Source organism: Ochotona curzoniae, unplaced genomic scaffold (assembly GCF_017591425.1).
Source record: "Ochotona curzoniae isolate NIBS_2020 unplaced genomic scaffold, NIBS_Ocur_1.0 contig_4105, whole genome shotgun sequence".
Taxonomy (NCBI): Eukaryota; Metazoa; Chordata; class Mammalia; order Lagomorpha; family Ochotonidae; genus Ochotona; species Ochotona curzoniae.
Genome location: NW_024466129.1, coordinates 10,528,927 through 10,548,569, shown reverse-complemented (window position 1 = coordinate 10,548,569; position 19,643 = coordinate 10,528,927). Strand labels below are relative to the sequence as shown.

General features: G+C 46.5%; 1 protein-coding gene across 1 annotated transcript in view; it reads left to right on the top strand.

Annotated features, from left to right (window-relative positions):
- Nucleotides 1–19,270, top strand: part of RBM33 (RNA binding motif protein 33) — a 120,322-nt gene extending 101,052 nt beyond the window's left edge. Inside the window, exons 15-18 of the mRNA XM_040984376.1 lie at nucleotides 6,723–6,929; nucleotides 10,219–10,407; nucleotides 12,590–12,678; nucleotides 12,965–19,270. Coding sequence (XP_040840310.1) covers nucleotides 6,723–6,929; nucleotides 10,219–10,407; nucleotides 12,590–12,678; nucleotides 12,965–13,013 — 534 coding nt within the window. The 3' untranslated portion in view covers nucleotides 13,014–19,270. The remainder of the gene's footprint in view (nucleotides 1–6,722; nucleotides 6,930–10,218; nucleotides 10,408–12,589; nucleotides 12,679–12,964) is intronic.
- The last annotated feature ends 373 nt before the right edge of the window (nucleotides 19,271–19,643 follow it).

The following is a 19,643-nucleotide window of genomic DNA, read 5'->3' as shown; positions in this document are numbered from 1 at the left end:
CCAGCACGTTCTGTGGGCTGACCATTTCCAAAGTGGGAACTACAAATGTCCTCTACAAATAGTTTCCATCCTATTAGGAGAATATTCTCCAAATTTTGTTCCATTTTTTCTTATAAGATGAAGAAGCCTGCTGTTTATATTTAAGTCTTTATATATATATGTGTGTGTATATATATATATATATATATATAAAAATCTTGAGAGCTTGCCGTCATCATCAGAGAAAACCAGAAGTACATTATGTTAGCCCTTCATTTAATTGGAAGGCCTTGAGTGCTGGTCAATCCCTCTTCTCTCAGCACTCGCACATACTGAATGGGCTGATGTCAGCGCCCCCTGCAGGAGGCATCATGAACCATGTCTTGGGAACCCTGAGATGCCCAAGCACTAAGCGTGTGACCTGGGGCCTGGCTCGATTTCATCTGAAAAATGAGGACAACGGTACTAACAGAACACCACTCTTTTTTTTTTTAATTTATTTATTTATTGGAAAGTCGGATATACAGAGAGGAGGAGAGACAGAGAGGAAGATCTTCCGTCCGATGATTCATTCCCCAAGTGAGCATAATGGCCAATGCTATGTCGATCCAAAGCCAGGATCCAGGAACTTCTTCCGGGTCTCCCACATGGGTGCAGGGTCCCAAAGCGTTGGGCCATCCTTGACTGCTTTTCCAGGCCACAAGCAGGGAGCTGGATGGGAAGCGGGGCTGTCGGGATTAGAACCGGTGCTCATATGGGATCCTAGTGCGTTCAAGGCAAGGACTTTAACCTCTAGGCCATGCTGCTGGGCCCAACACCACTCATTTTTTAAAGAAGCATGAAAAGAACACCAGTGTCTTATACAGACATAGACAAACAATACATTTTTCGTCACTGTTTTTGTAGACATTTCAACATTTTGAATATGTAGATGTTCAAATAATTATTAACAAGTTATTGATGACTAAGGTCCAGGAGTGCCTTGGAAATTTGTGTTGTCAAATTGTGTTATAGGTTGAAGCTACGTAAGGTATAAAACTTGTTTTGGATGTTTTTCATCTCTCTTTGATGACAAATACGCATACTTGATGTGAAGCGGCCCTGTGCTTGTAGGAAACTCATGGCATGACCTCAAGTTAGGCCTGCTGTGAGAACTACCTAGCAGCTCCCTAACAGAGTGACCTTGGCATTGGAGGATATGTCAGGCCAAGTGAGCAGGTGGCAAGGAACTACGTGGCAGGAAAGATTTGGAAGGCAGAGCCAGTGCTGGGTGGAATTCAGCCACAGTGAAGTGAGCCGAGCAGCAGCGGAGCGGTCCTGACCGGCCAGTACAGGCTCATTGTGGACACTCCTTCCTGTCTTTGCATGCTGCTGTTTAATGTGTCCTCCATGAGACATGGCTCCATGGTGTCAGCAACACTAGTAGACAAAACCTAGTATTCCTCTCTGCATAAGGAAATTCCAGTTCTCGAAAGAGGTGAGGAAAGAAGAGGCCCTTTGTAACACATGATTTGAGAGGCGGAGAGTGGAGATAGAGTCGGTTTCTATCTGGCAAGAACTTGACAAGGCTGAAGCCAGGAGCCCGGAAGTCAGTCTAGGTGCCCAGGTACTTGAGCCGTCACTGTTTTTTTCTGTACATTTGCAGGAGGCTGGATCAAAAGCTGAGGGCTGGGGGCCAAGCCAGGCACTCCTCCGTGAGATGCTGGCATCATGGCAGTGGCCGCAGTGCCACACACACACCTGCCCCTCATCATGTATTCTGATGTGCTTCCTACTATGTCTGAGCCCGAGCTTAGCCTTTCATTGTAGTCGTGACATGTAATACAAACATATATATATATCCTGACAATAGTTGTAAGCTTTGTATTCTGATACTATGTTTTTAAGCATATTCAAGACTACTCAGTTTTTAAAATATGGATTAATCCAAGAAGTGTTTAAGTACGCCAGGCATTTTAATGTGGGGCACCAGAGCAGACGGCCTGGAGTCTAAACCCCTGTTCCTCTGTAGCACTTAGAACACAGCACTACTCTAGCTGTCATTAGCCCCCAGGCAGTTAAGCTCACCAGGGAGCTTCTTAAGATTTTTGTGTCTTTATCATCATAGAAGAATTTCTTGGGGCCATTGTTACTGTATGCTAGGGATAGCCACCACCTGCCATGCTGGCATCCCTGTGTGGGTACTGATTTGATCTGGCTGCTCTACTCCCGACCCACCTCCTTGCTAACGCTAGAAGAGGGCCCACAGGCTCTTTCCTGGCTTTGGGTTGGCCCAGTCCCTGCTGTTGGGACTAAAATTGGCAAATAGCTCATCCTGTCCTCCTATAGCCGACTTTCAAGTAAATAACTCGATTTTCTCGGAGAACAGAACTACCACAGTTACTTCGTTTGCCCATGTTACTGAAGACAGTATTAGTCGGTAGGTGATGTGACTGCACAGTAGAGAATATCCTGGCCCAGCATTGCTTCCACTTGGCATGGCAACCAGAAACTAGTGTGTAAAAAGAAAGATGGTTGTAATGTCGGAGTCTAGCATGACTGAACACAGGTACAGTGCATTTTTTTTAGGATTTATTTTTATTATTTTTTTATTGGAAAGGCGGATATACAGAGAGGAGGAGAGACAGAGAGGAGGATCTTCCGTCCACTGATTCACTCCCCAAGTGAGCACAATGGCCGATGCTATGCCGATCTGAAGCCAGGAGCCTCTTCTGGGTCTCCCACGCGGGTGCAGGGTCCCAAAGCTTTGGGCCATCTGCTTTCCTGGGCCACAGGCAGGGAGCTGGAAGGGAAGCGGGGCTGCCGGGATAGAACCGGCACCCATATGGGATCCCGGGCGTGCAAGGCGAGGACTTTAACCACTTGCACCACCGCGCCAAAAGATTGTTTTATTTTTCTTGGACAGATATACAGAGAGGAGGAGAGACACAAAGGAAGATCTTCTATCTGATGGTTCACTCCCCAAGTGGTCGCAAAGGCCAGAGCTGAGCCGTTCTGAGGCCAGAGGCCAGGAGCTTCTTCTGAATCTCCTGTGCAGGTGCAGGGTCCCAAGGCTTTGGGCCATCCTCCACTGCTTTCCCAGGCCACAAGCAGGGAGCTGGATGGGAAGCGGAGCCGCCTGGTTAGAACCGGCGCCCATATGGGGTCCCGGGCGTGCAAAGCAAGGAGTTAACTCCTCAGCTACCACATCAGGTCCTACAGTGGATTTTTGAATGTTGGAATCAGGTTGCACTGCCAGGAACCATCATTTCAGTAGAATTTTATATAAATTTATAGATTTGATAGGTCATTGTTTCTTAAGGTAGAAGAGAGTTCTTGGAAAAAGTCCACAGAAATAGTATGAAAAAAGAAAGTATGTTTGGATTTCAAACTTTTACACCAGAGTAAACTTAAAGTTTAAGTTTTTTTTTTCTATTTTTTCCAAGAACTTCTGAGTCATCAAAAAATGTTTTTAAAGATTTTTTTTTTTTTGTATTTTTATTGGAAAGGCGGATATACAGAGAGGAGGAGAGACAGAGAGGAGGATCTTCCGTCCACTGATTCACTCCCCAAGTGAGCACAATGGCCGATGCTATGCCAATTTGAAGCCAGGAGCCTCTTCCGGGTCTCCCACGCGGGTGCAGGGTCCCAAAGCTTTGGGCCGTCCTTGACTGCTTTCCCAGGCCACAGACAGGGAGCTGGATGGGAAGCAGGGCTGCCGGGCTTAGAACCGGCACCCATATGGGATCCCTGGCGTGCAAGGCGAGGACCTTAACCACTGCGCCATTGCGCCGGGCCCGAGTCATCAAATTTGAAAACTCTGACATAAAAGATTTTTAAACTAGGCAGGGTAGCTTATACCTCATTTGCTTTAAGTGTTTTGCTTTCATGAACTTGAAGGGCAGAGAGAGGGAGATGAGTGTTCTGTTTATTGGTTCACTTGCCAAATGTCCCCCCAGCCATGCTGGGCAAGCCAGTGGCAGGAGACCATCTGAGTGTGTCGTCTGAGCCACCGTTGGCGTCTGCCAGGATGCGTTAGTAATGCACTGGATCAGAAGAGAACATGCTGCAGCTAGAGTTAGCCCTCCAGCGTGTGATAACTCAGACGGCGGCTTAACGTGCTGAGCCATGATGACTGTGTACCTCCCTGCCCTAGAGTATCGCTTGGTAATGAACACTCTGAAAAACTGTGCACTTTAAATACACCCATCTGAGCCTGCGTGGGATGCCTGCTTCACTCCAACTTGTATGCATCCTTTCTTGCGGATGGTCTTATAGCGTGTTCATCTTCATGTAGGGATTATCACTTGGTCAGATAGAACCAACACTTGTAAGCAGTTGGGAAAGCAGCACCCATCTGGGCGAGCAGCAGTGGTCCTGGGCGAGATGAAGGTTTGACGAGTTTTTCTTTCCATGTATGCTTATGAGGAACGTTCTTTTGTTTTGTTGTGTCTACCTTTGTGTCAGGGTAATACCAGGCTCAACGAATGAGTGGGGCAGTGTTTCTTCTTCTGTTTTCTAGAAGAAATGGTGTCAGATTGTTAGCCTTTCTTCCCTAAACATTAGATAGAATTTGCCGGTAAACCTGTTCAGACCTAATTTTTGTCTTTGAAGAATTTTAAGTGATTAGCTGATTGTGTCTTTAGTTCATAGAATTCTGATGCTCTTTGTTTTTGAGTCAGTTTTGATATCTGTGTGTTTTATAGAATTTGTCCATTTGCTTGTATTGATGTAAAATTGTCTGTGCCGCCCTTTCAATTTCTGCAGGGTCTGTTGTGATCCATCCTTGCTTGTTCCTTCTGATGGTTATTTGTCTTTTTATCTTTTTATCAGTTAAAAGAATATCAATTTTGTTGATATCCAAAAACCAGCTGAATTTCGGTGGGTTTTTGTTTTCTTTCTATTTTTTCATTTACCTCAGCTCTGTTGTTCCTTGTGGTCTTTATAACTTCCCCCTTCTAGTTCTAATAGGTTTTTTGAGTGGATAAAAACTCAAATTATCAATTTTAGACCTTGTTTTTAACTACTTTTACTTTTTACTGCTTCACTTTTGATATATTGTAGTTTGGGGTTTTTTATTTGGCTTAAGCCAAGTATTTTCTTTTCATTGCCTGGCTTGGCTTTCACTCCGCTAACCTGATGGCCGGCTGGGGATCCTGAAGAGATTGTGCCCAGGTCCCTGGACCCCACGTAGCCACCTGTGGTCATTGACCTGTTCGTGGGTAAGCCGAAGCTCCAGCCCCACCAGCTCCCCAGGCACCACGTGAGGAGGTCTCACGGGCCTTGTGTGGCTCTTTTGCTTCTGTAGTTTTTCCAGTAGGTTTCTCAGCATTTCTGACAAATCTGCTTGTCCCAAACAGGCCAATGGCCAGAAGCGCACGGACCTCTGGGCCTGCCCGAGACGTTCCCACTGACTCACTGACTTACCCGTTGGACTGGTGTGCTGCACTGCGCTCCGCTGGGGTTCTGGCCCCATCCTGGGCTTCCTGGAGCAGCTGGGTTAGAAGGCTGCAGGCTGCATCGTTCTCAGCTCTGAGCAATAAGTGCTTCTCTTGTGTAACTTCTGTTGATTTCCACGTCTCAAGATGGGTTTGGAGGGGCAGTGGGGTCCAGCTGCTTAGTTGTTTTGAAGACGGACTTGCTGCCCGCTTCGTGTGACCGTAGCCAGACGTCTTGTACTCGCGTGACATTTCCCGTTTCATCTTTCCTTGGCTTCCAGTTCACTTTGATCATTTTTAGCAAAAATCTTGTTTCTACCCATGTTCCTTTAATCCCTATTCCTTCCCTTGTTGTAGAGGAGCCCATGTGTGATAGATTTCCGTTTATGTTAAGAGTAGGACATTGTGTTGATAAAAATCTTAGTCTTTAAATTTAAGCATCCATTTCTATTAAGATCACATGATTTAGTGGGACAGATCTCTCTCTCTCTCTCTCTCTCTCTCTCTCTCTCTCTCTTTTTTTTCCGCCCGGACTTTTCCTTCTGAATCTCCATCTACTCTTCTGGAAAGGTGCCACATGCAGTGCTGGAGGGGACTGTCAGGTACCACGCAGGGAGACTTTTAATGCTGTCTAGCGGTACAAGCGATGTGAAGAACACAGGTTTGAAACACACTTGTTTCACATCGTTAATAAGTGTGAAGGTCAAAAAGCGAGGGAACATTAACACGAAAGGTTCGGTTTCTGATAATCTTGAACTTCACAGGGCGGATGCTCCTCTGTGAGTGCGCCTGCTGTGTGCTTGGTGACGGCAGCTGTAAGCAGTGGCTGGGGACAAGTGTAGGGAAGTCTCTTTCCGGCCTCTCATGCATCGATGAGAATGGAGAGTGTGATGCTGTGGCTCACAGTTAAGGAGGTAAACACTAGTTATGCAGATTATATATCTCTTACATGGGTGCAGAGAGGAAAGGAGACCTTAAAGAGTTTGACATTTGAAAACCAGGGGCTGGTGTCGTGGCATAGTGTGTAAAGCTGCCACTTGAAGCGCAGCCACGAACTATCTCTGTCTCCCTCTTGATAACTCTTTCATAGTACACAAGTCTTTTAAAATATGTGTATGTGTCTCAAAAATATTGTTCAGACCTAACCGTTATCCAGGGCGAAATGTTCTTTCTGGCTCTCAGTGAGACCACAAATTCAGCTTCACACTTGTTTGGACTAACTTTGCGTCTTGGTGACTCTAAGGTGGACTCGCTGATGGGGCAGGGAGCTGTGGATGCAGGGCAGAGCAGACACTGAATTGTATGCCCTCTTGTTGCTTTCAGCAGGGAGGAGAAAGCGATGGCTTTTTTCACCCCGAGGGTCAATCCCAGCGGCTTCCTCAGCCTCCGGAAGTGCGGCAGCTGCCCATCCGCAAGGTGACGCTGACCATTGGCGGCCTTCAGCAGCCCCAGCACCCCCCGGTCGGGCCTCACATGCACTCAGCCGTGCCTCCCGGGATCAAAAGCATCCAAGGAATTCACCCAGCAAAGAAGGTACTGCTTGGTTCTGCCCCACCTCCACCCATTTCGAGGCTTTTTGCCATCCAGAGGTACTCAAATTAATAAAGAAGTCTTCATATTTCGTTTCTTTAGCTTTGAAAAGATGGTGACATTTTCACCGTGCTCCTCGTAAGAGCTCCCTAAAACACCCTGAGTTATGGTACAGTTGTTTGCAGGGCACTCGGCAGCCTCTATTCTGTGGGGTACAGATAGCACACGGGCGTGCAGCCTCCGCAGAAGCGTGGTTTTCTTCCAACGCTGAGTCTCAGGAGATCCCCCCAAGCACAGAGGGAGTTCGCGGACCCGATCAGAAGCCTAGGGCTTGGAGGCGAAGGTGCTCGCCTGAGTAGTGACAAGTGCCCTTGCTTCAAACTCTGCTGGGCCTGCCTGTTGGTCAGTCTGTCAGGCAGGAGGCCTGGGCACCCACCATACGCTTTCCTTTGGGATGGGAGTGCCAAAGGATGTGCTGGGATTCCAATGTTGGGTATTGTTTCAGCCTCGACAGGAGTTAGGGGGATGGCCAACTTTGAAGGTACAAGGCTGGCCCCAGTTGTCCATGGTGCCAAAAGGAAGTGAGGGAAGGGGACCAGTAGCACCTGCTGTGGGTTTTTTCCAGAAGGACTAGAAGCCTGCCAGTGCTTCCTGCCCATGTTGCCACTAATTGTTAATGTGAAGATCATTCTGGGCTTCTTGGAAGGATTTAAATTAGTCAGGTCTCTGTATCCATGAGTTCCACACCCATGGACCCAGCCAACTAGATTGAAATATTATACAATAAAAGAAAAAAGATTTGTATTGAATACATGCCAACTTCTTGTCATTTTCCCTAAACAATACAGTGGAACGACTATTTACATAACATTTACATTGTCTTAAGTATTATAAGTAACCTACAAGGGATTGAAAGTATATGGGAGGATGTATGTAGTTGAAATGCAAACACAAAATTCTCCATCTTACATAAGGAACTTGGGTATCCTTCAGTTTTGGTCTTGGGATACTGAGGGCCAATTATATTTCCTGTATTATGAGCATTTTCTGATGCTGGAACAAAGGATTCCATCTTGTAGCAGAGTAGATGTGCAGGCACATCGAGTGATGGTTCTATTGATGGAGTAATTGTCCCTTCAAACAAACAAACAAAAGATGTATGTATTTGAAAGGCAGAGTGACAGAGATCTGCTGTCCACAGGTTCACTTCCCAACAAGACTGGGATGGCTGGGACTGGGCCAGGCTGACACCAGGGGCCAAAACTGCACCTGGGTCTCCCACATGAGTAACACTTTGGCCATCCTCTGTCTTTCCAGGGAGTTCTGATAGAAAGAGAGACTCAGGGCTTGAACAGACTCTTGGATCCTGAACATACTGTGTCACACCCCAGGCCCAAGTACCAGAGTCTTCAAGGGCTGTTCCAGTCTAAGTGCTCTTCGTTTAGATGGTACCCTTTGATATGTGGTGAGAAAGACTATAGGAGAACAACACTCTGCTCTTACCACCACCTAAGGTGTTTTTTGTTTTTTCCTGCGATGGATGGAGAAACTTTGTAAAAATGTATTTATTTGAAAGGCTGAGTTTCAAAGGAGGTGGCGGAGACTTCTGAGAGAGGGACCCCCCCATCCACGGATTTTCTCCCCAAATGGCTGCAGCAAGCCACAACTGGGCTGGTCCAAATCGGGAGCCAGCAGGTTTTTTCATGTCTCCCATGTGGTTGCAAAGGCCCAGATGCTCGGGCCATCCTCTCTTGTTTCCCCAGGTACATTAGCTGGGCTCTGGTTCAGAAGTGGAGTAGCCCGCACTTGTGCCAGTGCCCCATGTGGGAACCTGGCACACTACACCAGTCCACGGAGTTCACTTTTATCCCTTCTTACCAGTTCTAGTGCAGAATTAGATGGGAGATCTGAAAAACCTCATACAGTCCAATTCCACTTGCTTTTGCAGTTCTGCGTTTCACGGGGAGAAGTTAGGTACAAATTCTGTAATTTCCTAAGTAGGAAAAAATACTGAAAATACTAACTTTGCATTTTTTTAGTATTGTTATTTTATGATACAATTCCCTTCCATTCTGCCTAAGTCCGCTGCCCACTGAGTTCTTCTGTATTATCACTCTAGTAAGTTCTTCATACACAGTCATGTCCATCATTGTGGGCATAGAGAACGGCAGAGAGCCCAGCATCCTATTGTCAAGATATAGTAAACAGTTTCACTGAGAGTCCATCTTTGTCTGGAAGTAGAGAGGCATACTGCATTGTATCCTCACATCCGAATATTACAGTCTCCATTACACAGTTACTATATATCCCCTTAAATGAAAAGCCACAATACAAAATCAACAACAGGAAGAAAAATAGAAATTTACAATGCCAAATAGTTAAATAACATGCTACTGGATATGATAGTCTCTGTTACACAGTTACTGTACATCCCCTTAAATGAAAAGCCACAAAACAAAATCAACAAGAGAAAGAAAAACATAAATTAAAAATGCCATGAGGTTAAATAACATGCTACTTGATGGCTAATGTGTCACTGAAGAAATGAAAAAGAAAATCAAGAACCTTCTTGAAGAAAATTATGCTACTGTATGATCCATAGATCATACATAGGTCAGTGAAGAATTTAAAGAGAAAGAAGAGATGAAATTTAAAAAGTTTTAAAAATCAAAATCCATGAGATTGTTTTTTAAAATCCAATCTGCTTATCTATGATAGTTGATTGATGAGTTTAATCCATTTACATTCAGGGTTAATAGAATGTAAATTCTAGATTCTAAAATTGGTACGTCTGGGCAACGTTGAGCTGGTGAAATAATGATTGGGAATGGAAGGAGGCTCAGTTGTTCTGAGGGTTTTTTGTTTGTTGAAGCACTGTACAGGTGCGCATGACTTACAGCCAAGGGTAACTAGGACCCTTGTGGCAGAGTCTACATTTGCGGCTTAGGGGATGGCAAATAGAAATGTTTACAAGATGACTTGGCTGCCTACTGCTCAGGCTTGCAATGGCTGTGTGATGGCTCTCGGACTGTGTGCGTAGCGGGTCCCCATTGGTTGGCCCTTCAAATGGTGGGACAGGTGTGGCCTCTGAGAAAGCTTAGGAGTGAATTCAAGACCTGAACTGTATTACACTCTCATCTTCCACAGGATGATGGTAACCGCCTGACCGGGAACTTTGTCATGGTCCGTCTCAACAGATGTGTCTTATGTGATCAGCTCACTTTTGTATCTTAGTAGCAATGGACCAACCCCAAACTGGAACATCAGGTTCTTCTTCGCTTGTTCTTGCCAGGCCCTCATGCATGGAAGAGGCAGAGGATTGGCAGGCCCCATGGGCCGAGGGCGCCTGATGCCAAACAAGCAGAACCTGCGAGTGGTGGAGTGCAAGCCGCAGCCCTGCGTGGTGTCTGTGGAAGGGCTCTCATCGTCCACCACGGATGCCCAGCTGAAGAGCCTGCTCATGTCGGTGGGGCCCATTCAGGTCAGTGACCTGGGCGTGGCGGCATTGCCAGAGGTCTGCCCTACTCCCAGACTGAATCATTCCTTGGTGGAAAACATGGTGCCTACTGTGTTTAACAACGCTTGAGAAGGAAGATGAGCATATCTGGGTATTCCTGATACTAGAACCTTTGCCTCAACATTTATCTTGAAATTTTCACATACTTAGTTGTAAAATTTATGACACTAGTGATTGGACTAAACAGGTTATCTTAGAGCTGCTTCAGCTACTCCCAGGTTCATACATACATACAGATTGTTTGTTCTGCCAAATCACTTGTTTATTTGAAATAATCTTGATTGCTCAAATTTCTTTTTAATTTGGCAGGCAAGGAGATAGAAGTAAAGGGAAATATTGCACCCTGAATGCCCACATTAGCTGGGTCTTGGGCCCACTGAAGGCCGGAGTGTGCAGCTCTGCCCCCCCTCTGCTGTCTGCTGGGCGCACGTTCACAGGCAGCTGGAGGGGTCAGGCACTCGTGCATGCCGGGCACATCTCCGGCAGCAGCCTAAGGTGCTGCACCAGTCTCTGCCTCATCTTGGTAATGATGTTTTAGACTTTTTCAGGTATTATCTTGGCCTTGATTTACCAAAATAGCCTCACATGTTAATAGCCGTGGAACTTGATTTAGACTTTACAGGAGGAGTGCATAATGAAGTGAACAGAGCTCCAGGTCTGTCGCAGCCTGGTCTCGCAGTGAACATCAAATGAGAACTGATTTCATGTTTTAGATGCCATTTCCTGAAGAGGAACAGATGAAAGCCCTTCTCAAACTGTGCCTGTTAGTTAGGTTGTAATCATGGTCTTCTGCAGCACATTCAGTCTCCGTAGAGATGGGAGGTGTAGCTTTTATCCTTCTGTGATGAGGACAAATTAGCCCCAAAACTGTAGTCGTACCAGAGGTATCTTAGTATCTTAGTCATGTGATAAACACTTTGTGTGTTTCCAGGGGCATCAGCCCATGCTCAGGGGAAGTTGTTTTAAAATAGTTTGTTTTAAAATAGTTTGTCCTACAATTTGTAGGACCTGATGGCAGATGATTTTAAACAAATAATGCTGAGAATTCTGACTCAAATAACAGCTTCCCAGTGGTTCTGACTTTCACAGAACCTAGAGGCCTGTCCTGTCTGCTGTGAGCCGTGGGCTCGGCACGGGCTGGAGGGCCCTGGCCTGCCCTTGGGACAGTCTGACCTCAGCCAGTGCTTGGGCCGTCCTGTGGTGCTTGCCCGGGTGCATCAGCGACAGCTGAGCGGGAAGTGAGGCAGGCAGGGCTGGGCGAAGCCCTCAGACCGATTGTCATGTGGAAGGAGGCGGCGCGGGCTGGAATAGGTGGTTTTTTTTTTTTTTCTTCTACTTGTCTCCTTTTTCAATTCTGAAAAGAACTAGCAGTCACTGTGTTAGAACCCAGCAGAAGCAATGCTAGAATTGATAAATGGCTTGTTTTAGAGAGAAAAAAAAGGATTATAAGCAAGAATGAAGGTTGTCTAGGTTAAGTCGGTCACCCTTGAGATGGCGTAGAGGAGCACTCCAACATGCCTCCTCCAAGTGTGTAAATCCTGATGAGGAATGGGGCACTTGTGCAAGGGCGTTCTTCCACACTCACACTCTGTAGGGTTAGGCCCTTGGATTAGATGGTTCTGAATGAGAGTTTATAGATTCTATATTTCTTAACTGTAGAAGATGGTGATAAAGCAAGCTGTCATCAGTATTAGATGGCTAAAGAAATAGTACTGATGTGCATGTTTTATAACAATAGTAAGTATGAATTTCTTAATAAGATTGCATGGTGGTGTGAATGTGCAAGAAGGGTTTGCACTGAGTGAGCCTGGGCTTCAGTCACCTCAAAGCTCAGGGACTTAGGGCGGGGCGCCACCTAGTGTTCAGTGTGCAACAGCAAGTGTTAACCAAGCAGGGACCAGTATTTCTTTGGATCTTTTAGTTACAGAAAATTCTAGTAACTGCATGTTAATTATACTTTTTAACCCTTGGATTTTGAGGAAGTATCGCTCATGGGAGTTACTTTTAAGACCATCTTAGAATAGACGGGCTAGATTAGCCAGCAGGTTTGTTTCCGTGATCCAGGTGTCCTTCCGCACTCGGCTGTGTTACTGAGTTAGCAGTGCTTTCATGAGGAGACTCAAGCTTCCTTCTTTTCTTCCTGCAGAGTTTACAGATGCTTCCCCAGCAGCGGAAAGCCATAGCGAAGTTCAAGGAACCAGCCCACGCACTGGCATTTCAGCAGAAGTTCCACAGGTACGGTCCGGTGGCGTGGGAGCAGAGGACAGGCCTCGGTAGCACTGCCTGTTATGCCGGGGCCGCCGCTGCTATGGGCACAGACCAGCCCGCCCATCAGCGCGTCAGGCCCTTCTCTGTGGGGCTTGCCCTTTGATTCCGTAGCTCTCGTCTGAAGGCTGCAGTCAGCATTTGTGTAGCAGCTCTGGATTGTCCAGGCCCGCTCTTCTACTTGATTTTTCTTCCGTCCTGGGGAGCGATTACTCGGCTGCCGAGTTGACCTTGATTGTGTCTTTGATTTCCACAGGCATATGATAGATTTGTCCCACATAAACGTGGCCCTGATTGTGGAGTGAGTGCTCGCGGCAGAGCCTGACCCTTCGCTGCACACGCACTGTGGAGTTGCTTCCAGGAAGCTGCCGGCCGGCGCAGTCCTCGGGAGCTTGCCTCCGGGAGCTTGCCTTGCGTTACTGTTGTCTGCAGCGGCAGCCAGCCGTAGGGTTGGTTCCGGGAAGAGCTGTACTTAACGGACCTAGCAAGCTGGAATTGGGTGTTCATTTGCTTCAGGTTCTGTTGTCAACACGGAGAACTCCAGTGTTTTGTTTTGTTTTCCAAGTGCTCACAGTGCATGTAGACATTTGTTCTTCATGATCTTACTGTATGATTGATCAGTGACAGATTGAGGCAAGAACACCAACGTCACAAATCCTTAAGTATTTTTCACAGCAAAGAATATTTGATAATGGTTGCACTTATCTTCAGTACAGGCTAGAAAAAGACTTTTCTTACAAACTTGACTTGTTTATTCAGCCCTCAAAAGGCTCTCATTAAAAAAAAAAAAAGAATAAGGAAAGAAAAGCAAAACTTAGTTTAAAATTTGGGTGGTGATTCATTGACGTTCCGTATCCTGGGGAGCCAGGGTATGAGCGGGGTGGTTGGGAGTGGAGCTGTTTCAAGTGGCAGATTCTGCTTCTTGTACATATCCCAAAAGCTTAAGCTGTCTGATCCTCCTTCTGAGAACCAGCCACTCCTTCCCAAACCAGGTGAAAAGGCGGACTCGTTCCATCAGGCTCCCTCAGCCCAGAGGAGGGCAGCCCCCTTCTGCAGCCCTCCGATCTAGTTTCTCTTTTAAACGCAGCTCAAGGTGGCATGTTTGTGCCACTGGCTCTGTGACATGTGCCATTCCTTGGGAAACTGAACATCATTGCTTTGATTCGCTGGTTGCTGTTTTGTTTTGTTTTTAAAGCAGATTTCCCAGCAGGGGCTGCATGGTCCTCCCTGGGACCTGAGAGGAGTGCTCTTCATTCTGGCAAGCCAGTCTCGGTGGCATGTGTGCTGTGAGGGTAGTTGTCTCAGAGGGACAACAGAGCTCCAAATAAGTGTATCATCTTTGGAACTAGGGAGGTTCCACTGGTTGAAACTCAGCTCTCTGCGGAGCATCATTTAGTATAATCCATCGTGGGCAAACACTGAAAAAGTGCCTTACTGTATTTCTGCTCATGCAAGAATTTCAGTGTTTTAGATTTGCTCTAAAGTATACCAGAGTGAATTACACTAGGGCAGACTCACACTTTTTTGGTCCTATTTTACAGCTGTGATTTCATGGCTGATTTCTTAACAGAATTAAGCCAGTGAGGACCAGAGTGGACCCCGCAGGTGAGGCTGGAGCAGGTGTGTCCCTTAGGCCTGCCAGCCTTCTGGCGGGGCTCAGGAGACCAGGGCACAGGATTCTGGAGCTGCTGCCATCCGCAGGTGGAATTTTATATTTATTCAGATTAGGTTACTGAAGCAAAGACTCAGAACTAGGGAACAGTGTTCCATACTCTAAAAGACTTGCTGTAGCATTGATTCTAAAATATCAGTGCACACCCTAAAGAACGCTACCAAAACGTAGGTGGTTGTTGATGGGAAGATTTGGGTTCCAGGAAAGTTTGGGCCATTGTAGGCTGTCTCAGAAAACTCAGCGGGGTAGCTAACCCCCTCTGTTCTGAAAAACCCCTGCCTAGCCCTAGCAGGTGGCCCTGTGAGCAGCCTCGCCTCCCCATGCCTGCGGTAAGATCCTTGGGTCAGTTTGTGTCTCTGCCAGGTGGCATGGCTGCATTTACCCATGTCAGGGTATTCATAAGTAGAAACATATGTGTTACACATTTAAGAGAGTAGTTCGTATGGCTTAGTGCTTAGAGAGCTGCATTAAAATGATAGGCTGCTGGCCCAACAGCTCTAAGGAAGGGACATCCAAACCACTAGTACCACCGGGCTGTGGGAGGCTTACTGACTTGGCGTATCATTGAGGACAGGAAAATGGGCTTGGCAGTCTTTCACTGCTTTCTAAAATAAACTGAACATGCTTTTGTCTTAAAACCAAAATTTGTCCTGCTGTCTCTGAAAAGGAGGCACTGAAATGTACTTTTTTCTAGTTAGTGTCACAACTCATCTTGACCGTGCACCGTCATTCAAGAGAGACTGGCGTCTCCGTTAGGCTCTGCCGTCGATGCTGCGCAGGTGGAAGGCGCTTGTCCAGATGACGTGTGTCCGTAGTTGTCTGCACACGAGTGCGCAGGCAGGGTTTTCAGAGTGCTCCAGAAAGACCACCACCACGTCTTCAGGACCTCTCTGAAGCTCTGCTTAGAATAGCGAAGCCTAGCTCTGGCTTTCCCTGATCGTCACAGCCGTTGGAAGTGGTCTCACAATGCCAGACAATCTAGGAATAAAGGTCTAGTTTCTATGAAGGAAACGGCAAAAAAAGGAAAGAAGCAGAATTAGAAAGTAATATTCTTTTCATTTTTGGTATACTTCTCCCAGTGAAGTCAGACCACGTCAGCTGACCCCTCGTGGAAGATCTGCTGCAACCATTATCTTTGTTCTTTCTTTATCATGCATTCAAAATGAGATGCACACGCGTTCAGCATACTGTGTACATACGGACCTTTTAAAATTAAACTGTTCTTGGAAATGCTTTCAACTCTGCAACATCTTAGCTGTTTGTTAGTTCTTTTGTGTTGTCTTATCAAAGTTTAATGGACAAAATTCCATGACTGTTGATGTGTTTGTGTGCATATTCGATTTTTATAAAGATGGTAGTAAGTCAATACATTTACCCTGATCTGTGTATTATTTGTTCACAAGTTCAAGAAACTTAAGGGCAGGAAGTACCATTATATCTCTCGTAAGGTCAATCAGTAGGTGGTTATGTGGAACCAAGCTGCTTTTCTCTTTCTTTTTGCGTTGTTTTGATTTTGTACTGTACTGTAAGTTCATTTAGCTATCCATCTGAACAGTTAACCTCGCATACCATTGGTCTGGCCACATTTGTTAAACCTTTACCCTGATTCTCTTCAAAAGGGGGGGGGCGGGACTTGTCTCTTTTTTCTAAAAGAATGCTGGGGAGTTTTCTCCCCTTTTTGGACAGGCAGTTTTGTGCCTTAGGCGCCTGTGCCCCTGCGCTGTGGAGGAGAATGGATGGGATGGGAGTGGGTAGTTCCTAACGTAATTTGTAAAGGTCCTGGACAAACAATTGTATGAGCTCGGTTCTGTAGCATTTTGGAATTGTGACAGCTTAGATTCTGCACCCAGGGATCTGCTTTCAAAAGAAATGTTTTGCCAAGTTCTACAAACAGAAGGCTTTGGTCCTGAAAGAGGCTGGAGAGCTGGAGTGAAGGGGAGGGAGGACTGGACGGCCGCAGGGAAGAGGAGTCTTGCAGACTGGGAGAAGTTGTCCCATAAGTGTTAATGGTAAACTGCCTTCTGACACCAACTGGCAAGGTGAGGTCACCCAGTCAAGCTGAGAGCTTGTGGGCAGGCATTCCAGGCTGCGGCCGGTGGCTGCTGTGCTGGGCATGCTTGCCGCGGGCTACTGCCGCCCCCCGGGCCGCGCTTGGCTCCTGTCACAGGACAAGGGCTGGGTGGGAGAGATGAAGATGGTGGGGTAGGAACCTGCCCTTTTCTTTTGGATTTTGGATTTTCTTTTTTGTTTTATTGTGTTGAATTTGTTTTTTATTTCCTTGCTGTTGTAATGGGAAGGTAAGCTCAGTACGCTGTAGAGCACTGGAGGGACCCTGGGTGAAGGCAGATTTTAGTTGCCTAGTGGCACAGAAGCGAGGGGCTCCGTGTTGGCTGCAGGGTCATTCTTAGACATTTGCAGGGTCCTAGAAACTGTTGCGCTCTGCATCCTTGGAGAGACACAGTGCCAGTCTGGCCCGAGGCGCCTTCCTAGTGCCCATCGGGCCTGGCCCCTGCTGCTTCCCGGACGCCCCTCCCAGGAGTCAGGTTTGAGTTTTCTGCTGTCCCACCCCGAAGGGCTGAGTTCTGGCTTCACTGCTCCCATTGAGATGCACCTGGCCCTTGTCTCATGACACTAAAGGCCACCTAGCTCTTTCTGTGGAGCGGGGAGACAGGGTGGGAGACGAAAAGCTGGAAAGCTATTGCTGTTTCTTCAACACATTGTAACATAATTAGAAGGGCTTGAGGGCTGCAGGATAGGAAGGGACCAAGATTGCACTCCTCACCCAGGAAAGCCACAGCAGCTTAGATCATTCAGAGGGAAGTGTAGATACTTCATTGTATTAAATGGCTGTGTCCATCGACTTTTTAAACTATGAAGTGTTACTTTAAAAATATTTTTAAAATATGAACTCTCCAAAGGCATTTAGCCTTGATCTAGCATTAAATCCTAAGGATTTTCTGTAAGGTTTTTCTGCGACCTACTTAATTTTTATTGTTTTGGGTGCCTGGTTCATTAGGTGCATCAGGTCATGGTTTTATGTACTAGAACCAAAGCAAAACCCCCTGATTCATATTGGATCCCCAGGTATACCGTCTGGTAGCAGCATGGGTGGAAAGGAGCATGCGTTGACACGTTTCTAACCAGCCTTTTCTAGAGCATGCTCTGAATATCTTAACTCTTGCTTTTTTGTGTCGTAGTTTGGTTGGTAGGGAGTCGTTCCGTTAAGATGAGCAGGTAGAACAGATCTTTTTAGTAATAAGGTTTTTTTTTTTTAATGGCTTCTTTTACTTATGACCAACTAAGATAAAAAGAGGTCCTCATATTGATGATTTGTTTGGTTTCGTTTCACTAAATTTACAAGTTGTATAGGAAAAAAATGCAGGTCTTTTTGAAAGAAATGTGTAGGTTGTTTTTTGTTTTAATTTATAATATATTCCACAGTGTGGACTGGCACACAGGTATGCTTTTTATGTGTTCTCTAGTAATGTAATACACTCTACAGGAAAGAAAAAAGGCCTTGGCATTCTTGCAGTGTGCTTTTCCTTTCAACTGCCTTTTATTTTAAGGACACAACTAGGTGGAATCCGAGTCTTAAAAATGACTTGACGTTTTTGTGCTCTGCAGTGTTTAGAATAGCTAGCCTTTTAAGATAGCAGGTGCCACACACATTTAGCCTGTCAGCCGAGCAGATAATCACATGTTTTTATAATTGAGTTTTGCTTTTCACAGGCATAGGATCCTGGATGGATTCCTCTGTGAGGATTTGAACACGTAGGCTTTTAATCCCACTGTTTTAATTTTCAGGTACAACAACGAGAAAGCACAGAGTCTGTTTTTCTGGGTTTTTTTTTTTGTTTGTTTGTTTGTTTGTTTTGTTTTCATCTTCGCACTGGTTCTCTGTTGGACGTTTCTGTTCTGTTCTTGCCACTGTTGTTCTGCTGATGAGACCACATCACTGAGCCCTGCTCCAGGCCCTCCCTGTCTTGTCTTTTCCATTTGGTTTTCTTGGCTAACCTCGCCCACCATCTTCACGTTCATCACCCCTCTCCCACCTGGCATTCTTTTTTTGCTGTTGAGTTGTCCATCTCCTATGCTTCCCACCCTCTCCCTCCGCACCTGCTCCTGGGCCGCAGCCCTGCTCCTCTTTAGCGCTGAAAATGTAGGATTGTGCTCTGGGTGGGAGGGACAGGTCTGGGGTGGTTTTTTTTGCACTGTTGTTCACAACCTGATTCCCTCTAAACCTTTGCTTTGACAGGTCTCTGCTTGACGATTTAGTCCTCCAGGTCTTTGATTGGAGAGAATAACGTTTGATTCTGTTATTTTGCAGTTGATGCTCTGTAGGAGTGTGCGGCGACCCCCCGATGCCAGCATCCCGCAGCATGCGGTTGGCCATGTCATTAACCACCCACTTCTTTGGTTTTTGTTTTTTTTTTGTCTCCTCTACTTTGCAGGACTTGGGCATGGGTCAGTGTAGTAGTAGCAGCGTGCCTTCTCATTCCGCTCGGAAGTGATGGCCGCATGAGCATTGTCACTGCCCTTGCTGACTGACCCTTCCTAAGCACAGTGTGTGTGCGCCTCACGAGCTGAGGCGGAAGGTGAAGCTGTGTGTGTTGGGAGTGCGTTAACATTTGGGAACCAGCGGTTGGCTGACTCAACTTCCCTCTGGGTTCCATCTCATCCTCGTTCTCCACCAAAACACACTGCACTGACTCTGGTCTGGTGCGTTAACCGCTGTGGGAACTTTGTCAAGCATATTTGTGAAGAGTACTAGTGCCATAGTGGAAAAGAAACAAATGTATTGTTGTGTGTATCATTTGTGTGACTTTTATACTGTTGGACCTGTATTGTAATCTGAAAGGTGTGTCAATAAAGCTGGCTGTTTCCACTCGACCTCTGCGGCTCTCATTGCTTCTCTCCCCGGCATCCACGCACACAGTGCGATGCCCACACACACACACACACACACACACACACACACACAGGTGACACCTGCCGTCCTCTAGTAGGTGACCAAGGGTGCTTTCTCCTGAGGCGGGGATGGTGCTGGACTGAGGCTGTCCCGGGAGACAGCCCCTGGCTTTGACACAGGTGGCCGGCAGCAAGGGGGTGCTGTGTTCTGTTAGAAGCCTCCTACACAGTTTTCATAAGAAATTCATTGTCTAACACTACAATGGAAAGATCAGAGATGGAGACTCGGCCTTGCACATGGCCACCGACCTGCTGTCCTGGCTTTCGGCTTTTGTCACGTGCAGGACCTATTTGG